The 13,420-nt window shown below is 39.7% G+C and overlaps 1 protein-coding gene across 1 annotated transcript in view; it reads left to right on the top strand.

Annotated features, from left to right (window-relative positions):
* The window catches only part of LOC146368673 (uncharacterized), a 30,285-nt gene extending 19,197 nt beyond the window's left edge, over positions 1 to 11,088 (top strand). The window contains exons 3-4 of the mRNA XM_084912266.1: positions 2,569 to 2,881; positions 10,790 to 11,088. Coding sequence (XP_084768392.1) covers positions 2,569 to 2,819 — 251 coding nt within the window. The 3' untranslated portion in view covers positions 2,820 to 2,881; positions 10,790 to 11,088. The remainder of the gene's footprint in view (positions 1 to 2,568; positions 2,882 to 10,789) is intronic.
* Positions 11,089 to 13,420: the final 2,332 nt, after the last annotated feature.

Raw genomic sequence — 13,420 nt, forward strand, 5'->3', positions numbered from 1 at the left:
CTTGAATATTTTTGTCGTCTTCTTTCTTTTTATGTGACGAGAAAGAAATTATTTTACCTCTAATCACAGCTTTCCCTGCTTCCTATAGAACAGAAGCTGATGTTCCGGGAGTGTCATTAAAGTCTAAATATAGAGTCCACTCTTTTTTTAAAATATTTAATAAACTCTTCATCTTTGAGCAGTGATGTATTAAATCTCCAGTTTTTACTTGGTGTAGTATTCTTCTTATGTATCTGTGTTAAAGATACAGGAGCATGATCGCAGACAGCTACAGGGTGAATCTCAGTGTCTGAAATATCACTCAGCAATGAGCTACTGACAAGGAAATAATCCAGACGAGAGTAGGAGTGATGAACATTGTGAGAAAGTCTACAGACTTGGAGTCTACAGACTGGGACACAATGAGGGCTGCTTCTAACAGCTTGGACGAGTTTACGGACACCGTTACCTCCTATATCCACTTCTGTGAGGACAGCATTGTGCCATCACGCACCAGGGTGAGTTATAACAATGACAAACCCTGGTTTACTCATAAACTCAAAAAGCTGTGGCTGGAAAAGAGAAAGGCGTTCAGAAGCGGAGACAGGGACTGCTACAGAGAGGCCAAGTACAGGTTCACTAAAGAAGTGGACATTGCTAAACATCAGCACTCTGAGAAGATGCAGAAACAGATCTCAGAGAATGACTCGGCCTCTGTGTGGAAAGGTTTTAGGAATATCACCAACTACAAGCCTAAAACCCCCCACTCCACTGATGACTTGCTCTTGGCCAACACCCTTAACGACTTTTACTGCCGTTTTGACGAGCCATCAAGCAGCCTTCACACCTCCAACGGCCCCAACAATAGAGACACTTTGGACACTCATTCCCCCACCTCTCCCCCCTCCATAGAGCCATCACCACCATCAAACACTTCACCTACAACCCCTCCCTCCACACCCCACACCAAGGAGGATTTCACACCACCTTCTCCCACTACAACTCTTCATATTCATGAAGCAGATGTGAGGAAGCAGTTTAAGAGTCTGAATGCTCTGAAAGCTCCTGGCCCAGACGGTGTGTCTCCTGCCACCCTCAGACACTGTGCAAATGAGCTGGCCCCAGTGTTTTCTGGCATTTTCAACTCCTCACTGCAGGCATGTCATGTGCCTGCCTGCTTCAAGTCCTCCACCATAATCCCTGTCCCCAAGAAATCAAGGATCACTGGCCTAATTGACCTCAGACCTGTGGCTCTGATATCTGTGGTCATGAAGTAATTTGAGCGCCTGGTTCTCTCCTACCTCAAGACCCTCACGGCCCCCCTCCTGGACCCCCTGCAGTTTGCATACAGAGCCAACAGGTCTGTAGACGACGCTATCAACATGGCTCTACACTTCATCCTGCAGTGTTGCATAATGTTGTAAACCTGCTCAACATTTGGCTATAAAACCCTTTCTGATTCTGATTCTGATTCTGAGAAAAAAGTATATTCCTTACTGGTGGGGTGAAGGGAGCGCCATGCATCGCAAAGACCAAAGTCGCTCATATACTGTTTGATTATATTTGTGGACTGCCAATTACGCTGAGTTCCTGCTGTGTTGAGCCTATCCCTTTCTTCATTTAGTCCAAGGTTGAGGTCGCCTCCAAGAACAAGTGTGCCATCTAAGTGTTCAGAGAGTGCACTGAAAAAAACGTGAAAGAATGAGGGATCATCAACATTTGGATCATATACACTTACAATACATAGCTTTTTATCAAGTATAGATAGTTTAATGATTAAGAATCTGCCCTTTGGATCTATAATTGTATCGAGTACTGTGAAATTAATATGTTTATGTATCATGGCAGGTAAGAAGTAAAAGAAGCAAAGGTTAGTCAAAAATCAAAGTAATGAACTGGTACAAAGGAAAGGAAGGTTGGAGATTGGCCTATAATTAGCTAAGACTGCTGGGTCTAGAGATGCTTTTTGAGTAAAGGTTTAACTACTGTAGGCTTGAAACCTGTGGTACATAGCTGATTATTAGAGATAGGTTGATCATATTTAATATTGAAGCATTAATTAATGGCAGGACTTTTTTGAGCAGTTTTTTAGGAATGGGGTCTAAAAGACACGTTGATGGTTTGGAGGAAGTAATTATTGAAGTTAACTCAGAAAGATCAATTGGAGAAAAAGAGTCTAAATGAATATCAATGGTACTAAAAGTAGCTGTAGATAATATTACATCTGTGAGATGGTTGAGTAATTTTTTCTCTAATGATTAAAATTTTATTTGTGAAGAAGTTCATGAAGTCATTACTAGTTAACGTTAAAGGGATGGTTGGCTCAACAGAGCTCTGTTTGTCAGCCTGGCTACAGTGCTGAAGAGAAACCTGGGGTTGTTCTTATTTTCTTCAATCAGTGACGAATAGTAAGATGTTCTGGCTTTGCGGAGGGCTTTCTTATAAAGCAACAAACTATCTTCAACAGCGTTTTGTAGTTTAATGTGTGTCTATTCTTACTGCTGTACTTTTGCTGGTTTTCACAGTATATTTCCTCCCATGTGTTTTTCTTGTATCATTTCTTTGTCTTGTCTCCTTTTGTCCCTCCAGATATCCCACAGCAGCATGTCTGTAAGGAGGAGCTTCTCACTAACCAGCAGCTCTGTAACCGGGAGAGTCTCAACCAAAAGGAATCAGAGCTTCCTCATATTAACAAGGAACAGGAGCAACTTTGCAACAGTCAGGAGAGAAGAGAGGTTATACTGAAGGAGGAGACTGATACCTTCATGGTGACTGCTGATTATGAGGAAAGTGACCACAGTGAACCAGAACAAAAGAGTAACCAGCTTCTCTCTCAGTGATGTTTGTGGAAAAGCCTTTAAGTATAATTATTTAATGAGAAAGCATTACAGAATCCACACAGGTGAGAGGCCGTTCTCTTGTATAATGTGTGGGAAAACGTTTATATCTGCTAGTTCTTTGTTGAAGCACACACTCACTCAGGTGTTAAGCCATTTTGTTGCACAACTTGTGGAAAAAGGTTTGCATATAACAGTGATTTACTGAAACACACAAGATCACACACTGGGGAGAAACCATATCATTGTGCAACATGTGGGAAAGTGTTTGGATATAGTAGTTCTTTATTGACGCATATGAGAATGCACACAGGTGTGTAACCATATAATTGTAAAACATGTGGGAAGACGTTCAAACGTAACTGTCATTTAACAGAACACATAAGAACTCACACAGGTGAGGAACTTAGAACTTAGAACTCTTTTATTGTCAGTGTACAGTTGCTTGCGTACTGAAATTTGGAAGCAATACCACATAGTGTGAAAATAAAGAAAACAATATACAAGAAAGAAGAAGAACAGACAATATAAGAACACTATGTACACTATAAACATGATGTAGACGTCATAATAAAACATTGTAAATAATAAATAAGGGTGGAAGGGCTATGGTCATTAAGGGATGGAGATTGCACATATAGCCGAACTATTGCACAGCAGGAGCAGAATATTGTATGGAAACAAAAAGAAACTCGCACACACAAAAAAGCAATAATAATAATAACAATAAATAGGAAGTAGCAGCACCAGAATGATTGTAGGAAACTCTCAGTTTGCATTTATTTTCCTGACAGCCCACGGGAAGAAGCTGTTCTTTAGTCTATTGGTTTTGCACCTGATGGATATGAACCTTTTTCCAGAGGGCAGGATGTTGAATAGATGGTGGTTAGGATGGAGGCGGTCATTTATGATTGCCCTAGCTCTGGAGAGACATCTAGTGCTGGCAATAGAGTCCAGGGTGGAGAGAGCACAGTCATTCACCTTCTCTGCAGTTCTGATGACCCTCTGGAGTCTCTTCTTATTGGCTCTTGTGGAACCGGCGTACCACTCAGGGACGGTGTGCAGCAGCACACTCATGGGAGAAGGAGACTAGGAGGTCATGTCAGAACCCTCAGGAAATGGAGGCACTGCTGGGCTTTCTTCACCAGGGCTGATGTGTCAGTTGAGAATTAAGTTATTGAAGTCACATTCTGTCAGACGTTGGACCTCATCTCTGTAGGTGGTGTAGTCATCGTCAGTGATGAGCTCCATCAGAGTGCTGTCGTTTGCAAATTTGATGATGATGTTGCAGGGTGCGTGGGGGTTAGTTACGGTTGCTGGGAAGTGCAAATCGCAACAAATTAAAAAACCACAACAAATTAAAAACCCGCAACAAATTAAAAAAACCCGCAACAAATTACAAAAACCCACAACAAATTAAAAAACCTCACAACAAATTACAAAAACCCACAACAAATTACAAATCCTTGACGGAAAGGGATTGTCTGAAATACCGGAAGTGACGCAACGATTAGCCTAATAGGGCTTTTGGAGCGTGATGTCACGAGAGGGGGCGTGGCCATGATTTTTGGTTGAGGCGCCATGTTTCTGGGCCAAACAAAGTGCTAGCGAAAGAGGAGCGAAAGTACACGGATAACACCAGCTATGGTTCGTACTTGCTGTGCGGTTGGTTGTAAACTTAGATCGCACAACCGGCAAGAGAATAAGGTTGAAAATGGTTTATCTTTTCATTCTTTCCCCACCTGGAAGCAACATGAGGCAGCTCATGTATCGGATGTTACCAAAAGAAGGCGTCTAGTCTGGATAGCAGCTGTGAGACGAGCTGATATCCAGTTCTCTTCCATCTCAAATATCTGTTGGTGTGCTCCAGACATTTTCATTCTGGTAAGTTATAGATATGTTCATATCACTCTTTATCCGGTCTTTAAGTCTGACGTCACTAGCATGGGCTCAAACGCTGCTGCAGGTCCATAAATCACTGAGAGTTGAAAAACTATCTAAAGTCTTTCATCTGTAATAAAATGATCAGCGTTCTGCTCTACCGTGTGTAACAATTGAGTTTATCATCCAGGCAACCATGAAAACGAAACGGAATGTATGACATTTAACAGAGTTGGAAATTAGCAGGAAGTTAGCTCGCTAGCTTCCATCTAAATGAGGGATTTTGGAAACAAATTCAAACGTACAGCTCTGCTATCACTTCCAACATAAATGAAGACAGAAAACTAAACAGCAGTGACGTTTTCTAGAGTTACTGAAGGTTGGCTAGCTGGTATATAACGATGTGCTACGTGACCGCTAGCGACACAGCTATGTTAGCATAATATAAACAGGCTAACTTTTTCCACTTGATAAAAGTTATCGTGAGGATTCTCGGTGGTCTGGAACAAATATAATCTCATGGCAGGTTGCTGTAAACGGACCAAACTTCAGCCAGGAGAACAACTGAGATAATTCATCCACAAGGATGAATAGGATTAGTCATTCATATACTGCTGCATGGGCTGGGCTGTAGCTACAGCGTAAGGTTTTAAAAACTGAGCTTTCAAATGATTAGTGGTGATAAAAGCAGAGGGAGGCCAACAGTGATCACTGACTGCTTTTAGGAGCTTTTTGAGATTAAAGAGAAGACAATACAAAACATTAAACATGTTAACAACACAAAACCCATATTAAACGCAGACTACTTTAAAGTAGTCTGCGTTTAATATGGGTTTTGTGTTGGCCCGGAAGCAGGATTCGTCACGCCATCACTTAAAGACCAGATAGCCTATTAGTTTTATTTTCGATGCACTCTGAGGTCATATCAAATTAGAAAAAAAACGTTCTATTTATAGACTTGCTAATTGTGTGGCATTATTGCAGGCAAACCAACCTTATGAAATGGATGAAACATCGTGACTGGGTTCCAGCGCTACACAAGGGACCTGCTTCAAACATACCACCATGCCAATCAGATTACTTCTTCCATGTGAGGGTGAAGAGGTGACCCTTCTGGATAAGACGGTGAAGGTTTGCTGCTGTTTTGGTGAACAGTGTGGTAGTAAAACCAGGGAAAAATGAAACTTGCTCCTGTTAAATATTAAGTCTTGTGCTGTATAGATAGCGGTAATTTTTCAAAAGATAAATTGAAGTAATTGATAGTAAATAAAGTAATGTTAGTAGTGGGTGATATCGTGTAAATGCTGTCATGATTTTGTGTAAACATTTTGTCTTTTATAAACTATAAATGACATGGATTCTACATTGTAACTGATGTGATGTTCTATAAAGTGGTTTTAATAAAAAAAAATTTTTAAAAAAGAGGCAAAAATTAGTTTGTTTCTTTATTGAACTTTTGAACAGTGGTACTCAGTCAGTACATATTCAGTAAATGCAAATTCTTTACATGGCAGTGCACTTCAGGCATAAATCTAGACCCATATATAAAACATTATGGGTCATTCCCACAACCCACAGCTTTACTGTGTTCCAGCAAAGTATCCAATAGCAGTGACAACTTCTCCACATTAGCAGGTGGTATTCTTTGTTTTTGGGGACGGCTCCTTTTACCTTTCATTATGGATTGTCTGTTTATGTTTTGATCCAGAGCCGTTTTTGGGCAGCTGAAGAGGAGAAGTCTATCTTATGGCCAACCTCTGGCTGTATCTTGGTCACATTACCCAGCAAAACCCAGTATGCAGGTTCATCTGTAACAGTCCTTGTGCCACGGATCCGCACTGCTACTTCTACTTTAAACAGAAGAGCAGTGACATGGCTGCAGGTCTCCACGACTCCGGCCTTACAGGTGCAGTGGGCGGCTTTAACCTTCCCTGTGATGCTCACAATGACCCATGGCTGCAATGCTGGTTCATTCAGTCTTTGAGAGTGCAGGACCTGAAACACACAAAGTTAATTTAAAGACAAGGACTCTAATGAGCCAAGGCCGACATAAATGTGTTTTATCTACTTTCAAATCCATTTATCATAAATGTAACAAAGTATTTAGAAACTTAGCACATACATGTAATTTTTCATTTTTTTATGTATCCATCTATAGAACGCTGCATGTTATATTCCAAATCTGCCTGTTCTCTTTCAGAAACCTGCCTTCAGAAAATGAAACTAAAGTATGTATTGCAAGGATGTCATCACTTTCAAGATGGAGAAAGCATAAAGTTTGACTTTAGGTGACAATTATGGACACGTAATATGATAAGGAGATTCTGCAGGTCATTAATCAATGTATTATAGTAAAAAATGTATTTTTGTGACACAGGACACAAACATGGAAGCAAGATATATAATTAGGATTATTTATAATAAATATGAATAAATAATTGCAATTTCTTTAACCATTGAGAATAACTAAATCCTTCAGGACAATGTCACATCAGTGCACTGAACTCACTATGGCTACGTTCACACTGCAGGTCTTAATGCTGAATTCCGATTTTTATATTTAAATCTGATTTTTTGTGTCTGCTTGTTCACACTACAAATAAAATGTGACAGCAAAAGCGCTCCTTTGTGAACCCTCAAAGTGGCCGCATGCACAAAAGAAGACGTCACACACAACACGCTCTGTTCAGACCCAGACCAAACAGTATTGTTTGACTGATGGCCTTAATATAAAGACTTGTTTCAGACTTTGCGTTCTCCAATTTTGCTTTAGGTTATTTTGTTATTTATATATGGCCTAATAATTATCCTTATTGCTGTTTTAGAGAGGAGCGGTTCTTCAAAGGATAGTTGCAGATTTCTGTCAGAATCTGCAGATTATACAGTACAAATAAATGTTCACATTATCTTCCCAACAGTTTCACTAACATCTACACGGGATGGACACGAAGCGCTCATGTGTTCTCAATGTCTTCTCCAGCGCTTCTCCAGCGCTGATAATTGGCATATGTTTTGTGTCAGTGACATAAAAGACGGATTTAATGCGACATGACCATTAAAACAGCAATTGCTTTCTAAAACATCAGATATGTATCGGATTCAGTACCACATACGAAAGGGACCCAGATCGGATTTGAAAATATCGGATTTGTGCTGTTTTTACACTGTCATACCATGATTGGATATGGGTCGCATAGGGTAAAAAAAAAAAGTCGGATTTGATGCGCTTTCGCGTGCAGTGTGAACTTAGCCAGAGCCTCCACATGTTCTCACTGTAATTTGCCCCTCATGAAGGAATTTATGATTGCACTAATTTGAATGTTCAAGAGAAAATCAAACGCATTTTACTCACAGTACCCTACAAACGTCACTGCTGTTTAGTTTTCTGTCTTCATTTATGTTGGAAGTGATAGCAGAGCTGTACGTTTGAATTTGTTTCCAAAATCCCTCATTTAGATGGAAGCTAGCGAGCTAACTTCCTGCTAATTTCCAACTCTGTTAAATGTCATACATTCCGTTTCGTTTTCATGGTTGCCTGGATGATAAACTCAATTGTTACACACGGTAGAGCAGAACGCTGATCATTTTATTACAGATGAAAGACTTTAGATAGTTTTTCAACTCTCAGTGATTTATGGACCTGCAGCAGCGTTTGAGCCCATGCTAGTGATGTCAGACTTAAAGACCGGATAAAGAGTGATATGAACATATCTATAACTTACCGGAATGAAAATGTCTGGAGCACACCAACAGATATTTGGAGATGGAAGAGAACTGGATATCAGCTCGTCTCACAGCTGCTATCCAGACTAGACGCCTTCTTTTGGTAACATTCGATACAAGAGCTGCCTCATGTTGTTTCCAGGTGGGGAAAGAATGAAAAGATAAACCATTTTCAACCTTATTCCCTTGCTGGTCGTGCGATCTAAGTTTACAACCAACCGCACAGCAAGTACGAACCATAGCTGGTGTTATCCGTGTACTTTCGCTCCTCTTTCGCTAGCGCTTTGTTTGGCCCAGAAACATGGCGCCTCAACCAAAAATCATGGCCATGCCCCCTCTCATGACATCACGCTCCAAAAGCCCTATTAGGCTAATCGTTGCGTCATTTCCGGTATTTCAGACAATCCCTTTCCGTCAAGGATTTGTAATTTGTTGTGGGGTTTTGTAATTTGTTGTGGGTTTTTGTAATTTGTAGTGGGTTTTTTAATTTGTTGTGGGTTTTTGTAATTTGTTGTGGGTTTTTGTAATTTGTTGCGGGTTTTTGTAATTTGTTGTGGGGTTTATTAATTTGTTGTGGGGGTTTTGTAATTTGTTGTGGGTTTTTTTAATTTGTTGTGGGTTTTTGTAATTTGTTGTGGGGTTTATTGATTTGTTGTGGGTTTTTGTAATTTGTTGTGGGGTTTATTAATTTGTTGTGGGTTTTTTTAATTTGTTGTGGGTTTTTGTAATTTGTTGTGGGGTTTATTGATTTGTTGTGGGGTTTTGTAATTTGTTGTGGGTTTTTGTAATTTGTTGCGGGTTTTTGTAATTTGTTGTGGGGTTTATTGATTTGTTGTGGGGTTTTGTAATTTGTTGTGGGTTTTTGTAATTTGTTGCGGGTTTTTGTAATTTGTTGCGGGTTTTTGTAATTTGTTGTGGGTTTTTGTAATTTGTTGTGGGGTTTATTGATTTATTGTGGGTTTTTGTAATTTGTAGTGGGTTTTTGTAATTTGTTGCGGGTTTTTGTAATTTGTTGCGGGTTTTTGTAATTTGTTGCGGGGTTTATTGATTTGTTGTGGGGTTTTGTAATTTGTAGTGGGGTTTTTTAATTTGTTGTGGGTTTTTGTAATTTGTAGTGGGTTTTTGTGATTTGTTGTGGGTTTTTGTAATTTGTTGTGGGGTTTATTGATTTGTTGTGGGTTTTTGTAATTTGTTGTGGGTTTTTGTAATTTGTTGTGGGGTTTTTGTAATTTGTTGTGGTTCTTTAATTTGTTGCGATTTGCACTTCCCAGCCACCGTAGTTAGTGCTGGGCGATATGGAAAAAATATTCATCACGATATGAATTATTTTATATCATGATTTACGACCTGACCTGTGGTCATCTGGAAAGTACGCAGTCTGTAAATAGTGAGCGCAGAGTCTTTGTTAATGAAATGGATGGTTACGCTCATGTAGGGCTGCGTAACTCTGCTCGTCCATAGGTCGGTCATCAAGGCATAGTGCACGACACTGCAAACATCCTTCTCTACTTTGGCCCGGCATGCGTCACATAAGCGAGGCAACTCGACTTTACTGAAGTGCTTACGACCACGCATAATGTACCCCAGATCAAGGACTTAGACGAGGTCACGAAAGCTGTTCTTCTCAGCTACATAAACAGGGGCCATGCCTTTACAAATGTAGTCAAAGGAGCTTGTAAAGAAAAGCGTCTGGACTTCTTTAAGTTGCCTGAAGACGTTTCACCTCTCATCCGAGAAGTTTCTTCAGAAGAAATTCCACCGTCCACTTGGCCAGTGGCCTTGTTGTCAAAGATGTGAAAAAAGGTTCAAAACCAGAACACAGTTGTGGCGCAATATGAGAGCTCACACTGAGAGGTGTACTTTTGACATTAGGTTAATTGCTCAGTGAGCTGTGTTGAGCTAAAAGTCAGAGGTGTCACAAAAGTAGCTGTTTTTATCTAATTCGCTGTGGTAACTTACACTGAATATATAACCTGGTCAGGAGCAGGTAATGTGTTCAGAGTTTCACTTTAAAAGTGACTGTGCTGTTATACCTCATTCTAATCTGCTGCTAAATCTCTTTAACCACTGATTAAATTGTAGCAATTAGAACACACAACACAAGAAAGTAATACAATTAATTTAAATTTGCAACAAGCTAAAGCAAATCTTTTCTTACTTTTTACTGCTGTAAGTTTCAGGTCTCTAATGTGCAGTTGTTCCCTTAATATCATCTTCATAATCTACCCCTCAGGTTAGAAGTCTTTTTAGAGAAAACAGTGTCTAGGTAGAGAGTTTCTAAAGGTTCAGAGTTAAACCACCTTAACGCAGTAGTATACCTGCTGTAACGGTCATTTTGCTCACCACCACAACCGGTTTTTTTTTTACAGAAACTTGTTGTACACCCACTGTTACGGCGCAGGAAGCCTCTGCATTATTTTCCTGAACAGTCAGATCTGCCTGATGTCTTCAGCTTTCAGACTGCGATGTGATCAAGTTTGAACTTTTGTTGTTTTGTCTTTTCCATGTGTATCAAAAAACTGAAATCTACTGTGTTGTTGAATTAAAGTTAGAATTTTACAATTATTATATAAACCAAAAATGCACAACAGCTGTTTGTTTTCTTTCTTTGTTTGTTTTTATCCAATGGGTGGCTGTAGCTCAGCAGATAGAGCTGATCATCTACTGATCTGAAGGTTGGTGGTTCGATTCGTTAACTGAGTTACAATATTCTAAAAGTAATTAATTACTTGAAAAGTAACTATTGCGTTACTTTAAAAAAACGTTTAACCCTCTAGGGTCCAGGGTATAATTGGGAATTTTTAACTACTTTTGATTTTCCCTCCACATTTTACCTTTAAAAACTATTTATTTGCCTTGTTTGGTCTCATCAGCACAGCCTCACGTGTCTGAATTTACAGTTATGTTTTCATTGTGACAAACTGTATTAACACAATTGATCTAAAATCAGCCAAAAAACATAAAATCAGAGTAGAAAAAGTTATTTTTACTGTAACAACCACAAACATGTTTAATGAATCATATTTCATAACTTTAAATGCAAATATAAATTGTCAATTTTTAAATCATATGCACAAGTTTTGCAAACAAAGTTATTTGCGTCCATTTACCATTTACCTCGATTTTTTAAATAACCATTTCAAACTATTTACAGAACAATCAGCTGTTCTTCAATAAGATGCCACAAATTATTTGTGCCACTCCAAATATTTCTGTCCACTATAAAGGAGAACATCACAGCCTGATACCTGCAGGTCTGACAGCAGCAGGGGTGTCACTCCTGTTTCTACCTGGAGACAGCAGTCGCCTCATTGTTCTGACACACAACACAAAACTGTCCACAACACTACACAGTAACTACACAAGACAACACATTAACTACACACTCCAAACATGCTAAACGTCACAAATCTCACACATCTCAAAACTCGCTCTCTCTCTTTTTCTGCTCTCTCTCTCCGTCACTCCTAAAACTTCCCCTGTTTTTTTTTTTTGTTGTTGTTGTTGTTGTTTTTAGCTCATAAGCAGAGAGTGCTCGCTGCGCTGTCCTTAGACAGTAAACGTGACGAAACTATTGAGGGAAAACAGCCGTATATATTGTTTATCATGACTGGTTTTACGTGGCCTATCAACACAATTTATAAACTGGTATATATCACCTTGTTGCTTTGTCTTTAAGTGGTCATGTGATTGACCACCACTCCTTTATTCTTCCTCAGTCAAACAGCAGCACTCATGCGATTGTTTTGCCCCCTTAGCTCCAGGTGTTGTGCTGTTGAGCGCACAGCTGCTTAAAGCTGTAGCGTCCAGATTACTTACAGCTACTTCCTGCAGCTGATATAAGATGCTGTAAGCTGAACACAGCTTCAACCATCTGTTTGTTAAAAAATAGTAACTGACCGCATTTTCTTGTTAGTAACTGTAACGGCGTTGTAACGATAGGAATAGTAATTAGTTAGATTACTCGTAACTGAAAAAAGTAACGCCGTTAGTAACGCCGTTATTCCCATCACTGGTAATCACAGCGATTTTAGTAAAGCTTATTCACTTTCCACCCCAACTTCCAGCACAAAAGCAAAGTTAATGCTTTGTCCTACGCACCATGTTACATAAAAGAAAAAAGGAATCCACTTGTTTACCTGCTTCATACAAGCTTAAAACAAGACAAAAAAGAAGAAAAAGTTCAAATGTTCTGTTCTAGACCTGTTGTGTTCTACAAATTAATTTGAGAATCGTAGGAAAAGACATGCCAACCATTTTTAGTTTTGTTAGTATTGGCAATAGTGAGAAGTGTTATTGTTAGGTTTGAATATATTTGATATAGGCCATCCAATTAGGGTAAATATCATGTTTTTAGTTGTTATAATCTGATGAGGAATATTTTATTTTTTGTTATTTTATTTTTCAGTTTTCCCCCTTAACATGGTCAGGGCGGTTTGCTAGGCTCAGTGTCCCTGAGAGCTAGACCAGAAGAAGCTTAACCTTCAGTTGGTCAGGTCTTAGGTACGAGCCCTGACAAAGTGCAGTCCAATTACGTGACAAAAACAGTTATCCAGAGGACCCCACTACCACCACCCCTTTCCTGCCTCTGTTGCCACCATGTGCCCCCTTTACATCTCTGTCTGCCCCCTCATATATGCCTGTCTAGAACCAGCTGAGCCTCTAACATGAACCCAAATTAACAAGTGCCACTATTGAGAGCTGACAACCAATGTTCCCTCTAAGCTGCGCACGTGTGCAATTGCGCACTGCTGGCAGGTCTCTGCGCACAGAAAATCTGCGTTGCGCACAAAAAAAAATCTAACCTGAATTGAAATTAAAATGAATACTTTAACAATTCTGTTCTGCAGTGTTAGTTAGTAAGTGACTGGCTGCTCCCGCATGGGATTACAAGGATGCCACCTTACCCCATAGTCCAGCCAATCACGCGATTCACATTCGTATATACGCAGCTAATCAACGTGGTTGACAGGCTATGACAGCGTCCTTATGTGCCGACA

The sequence above is a fragment of the Perissodus microlepis genome, chromosome 18 (genome assembly GCF_051167445.1).
Source record: "Perissodus microlepis isolate ML-2025 ecotype Zambia chromosome 18, ASM5116744v1, whole genome shotgun sequence".
Classification (NCBI taxonomy): Eukaryota; Metazoa; Chordata; class Actinopteri; order Cichliformes; family Cichlidae; genus Perissodus; species Perissodus microlepis.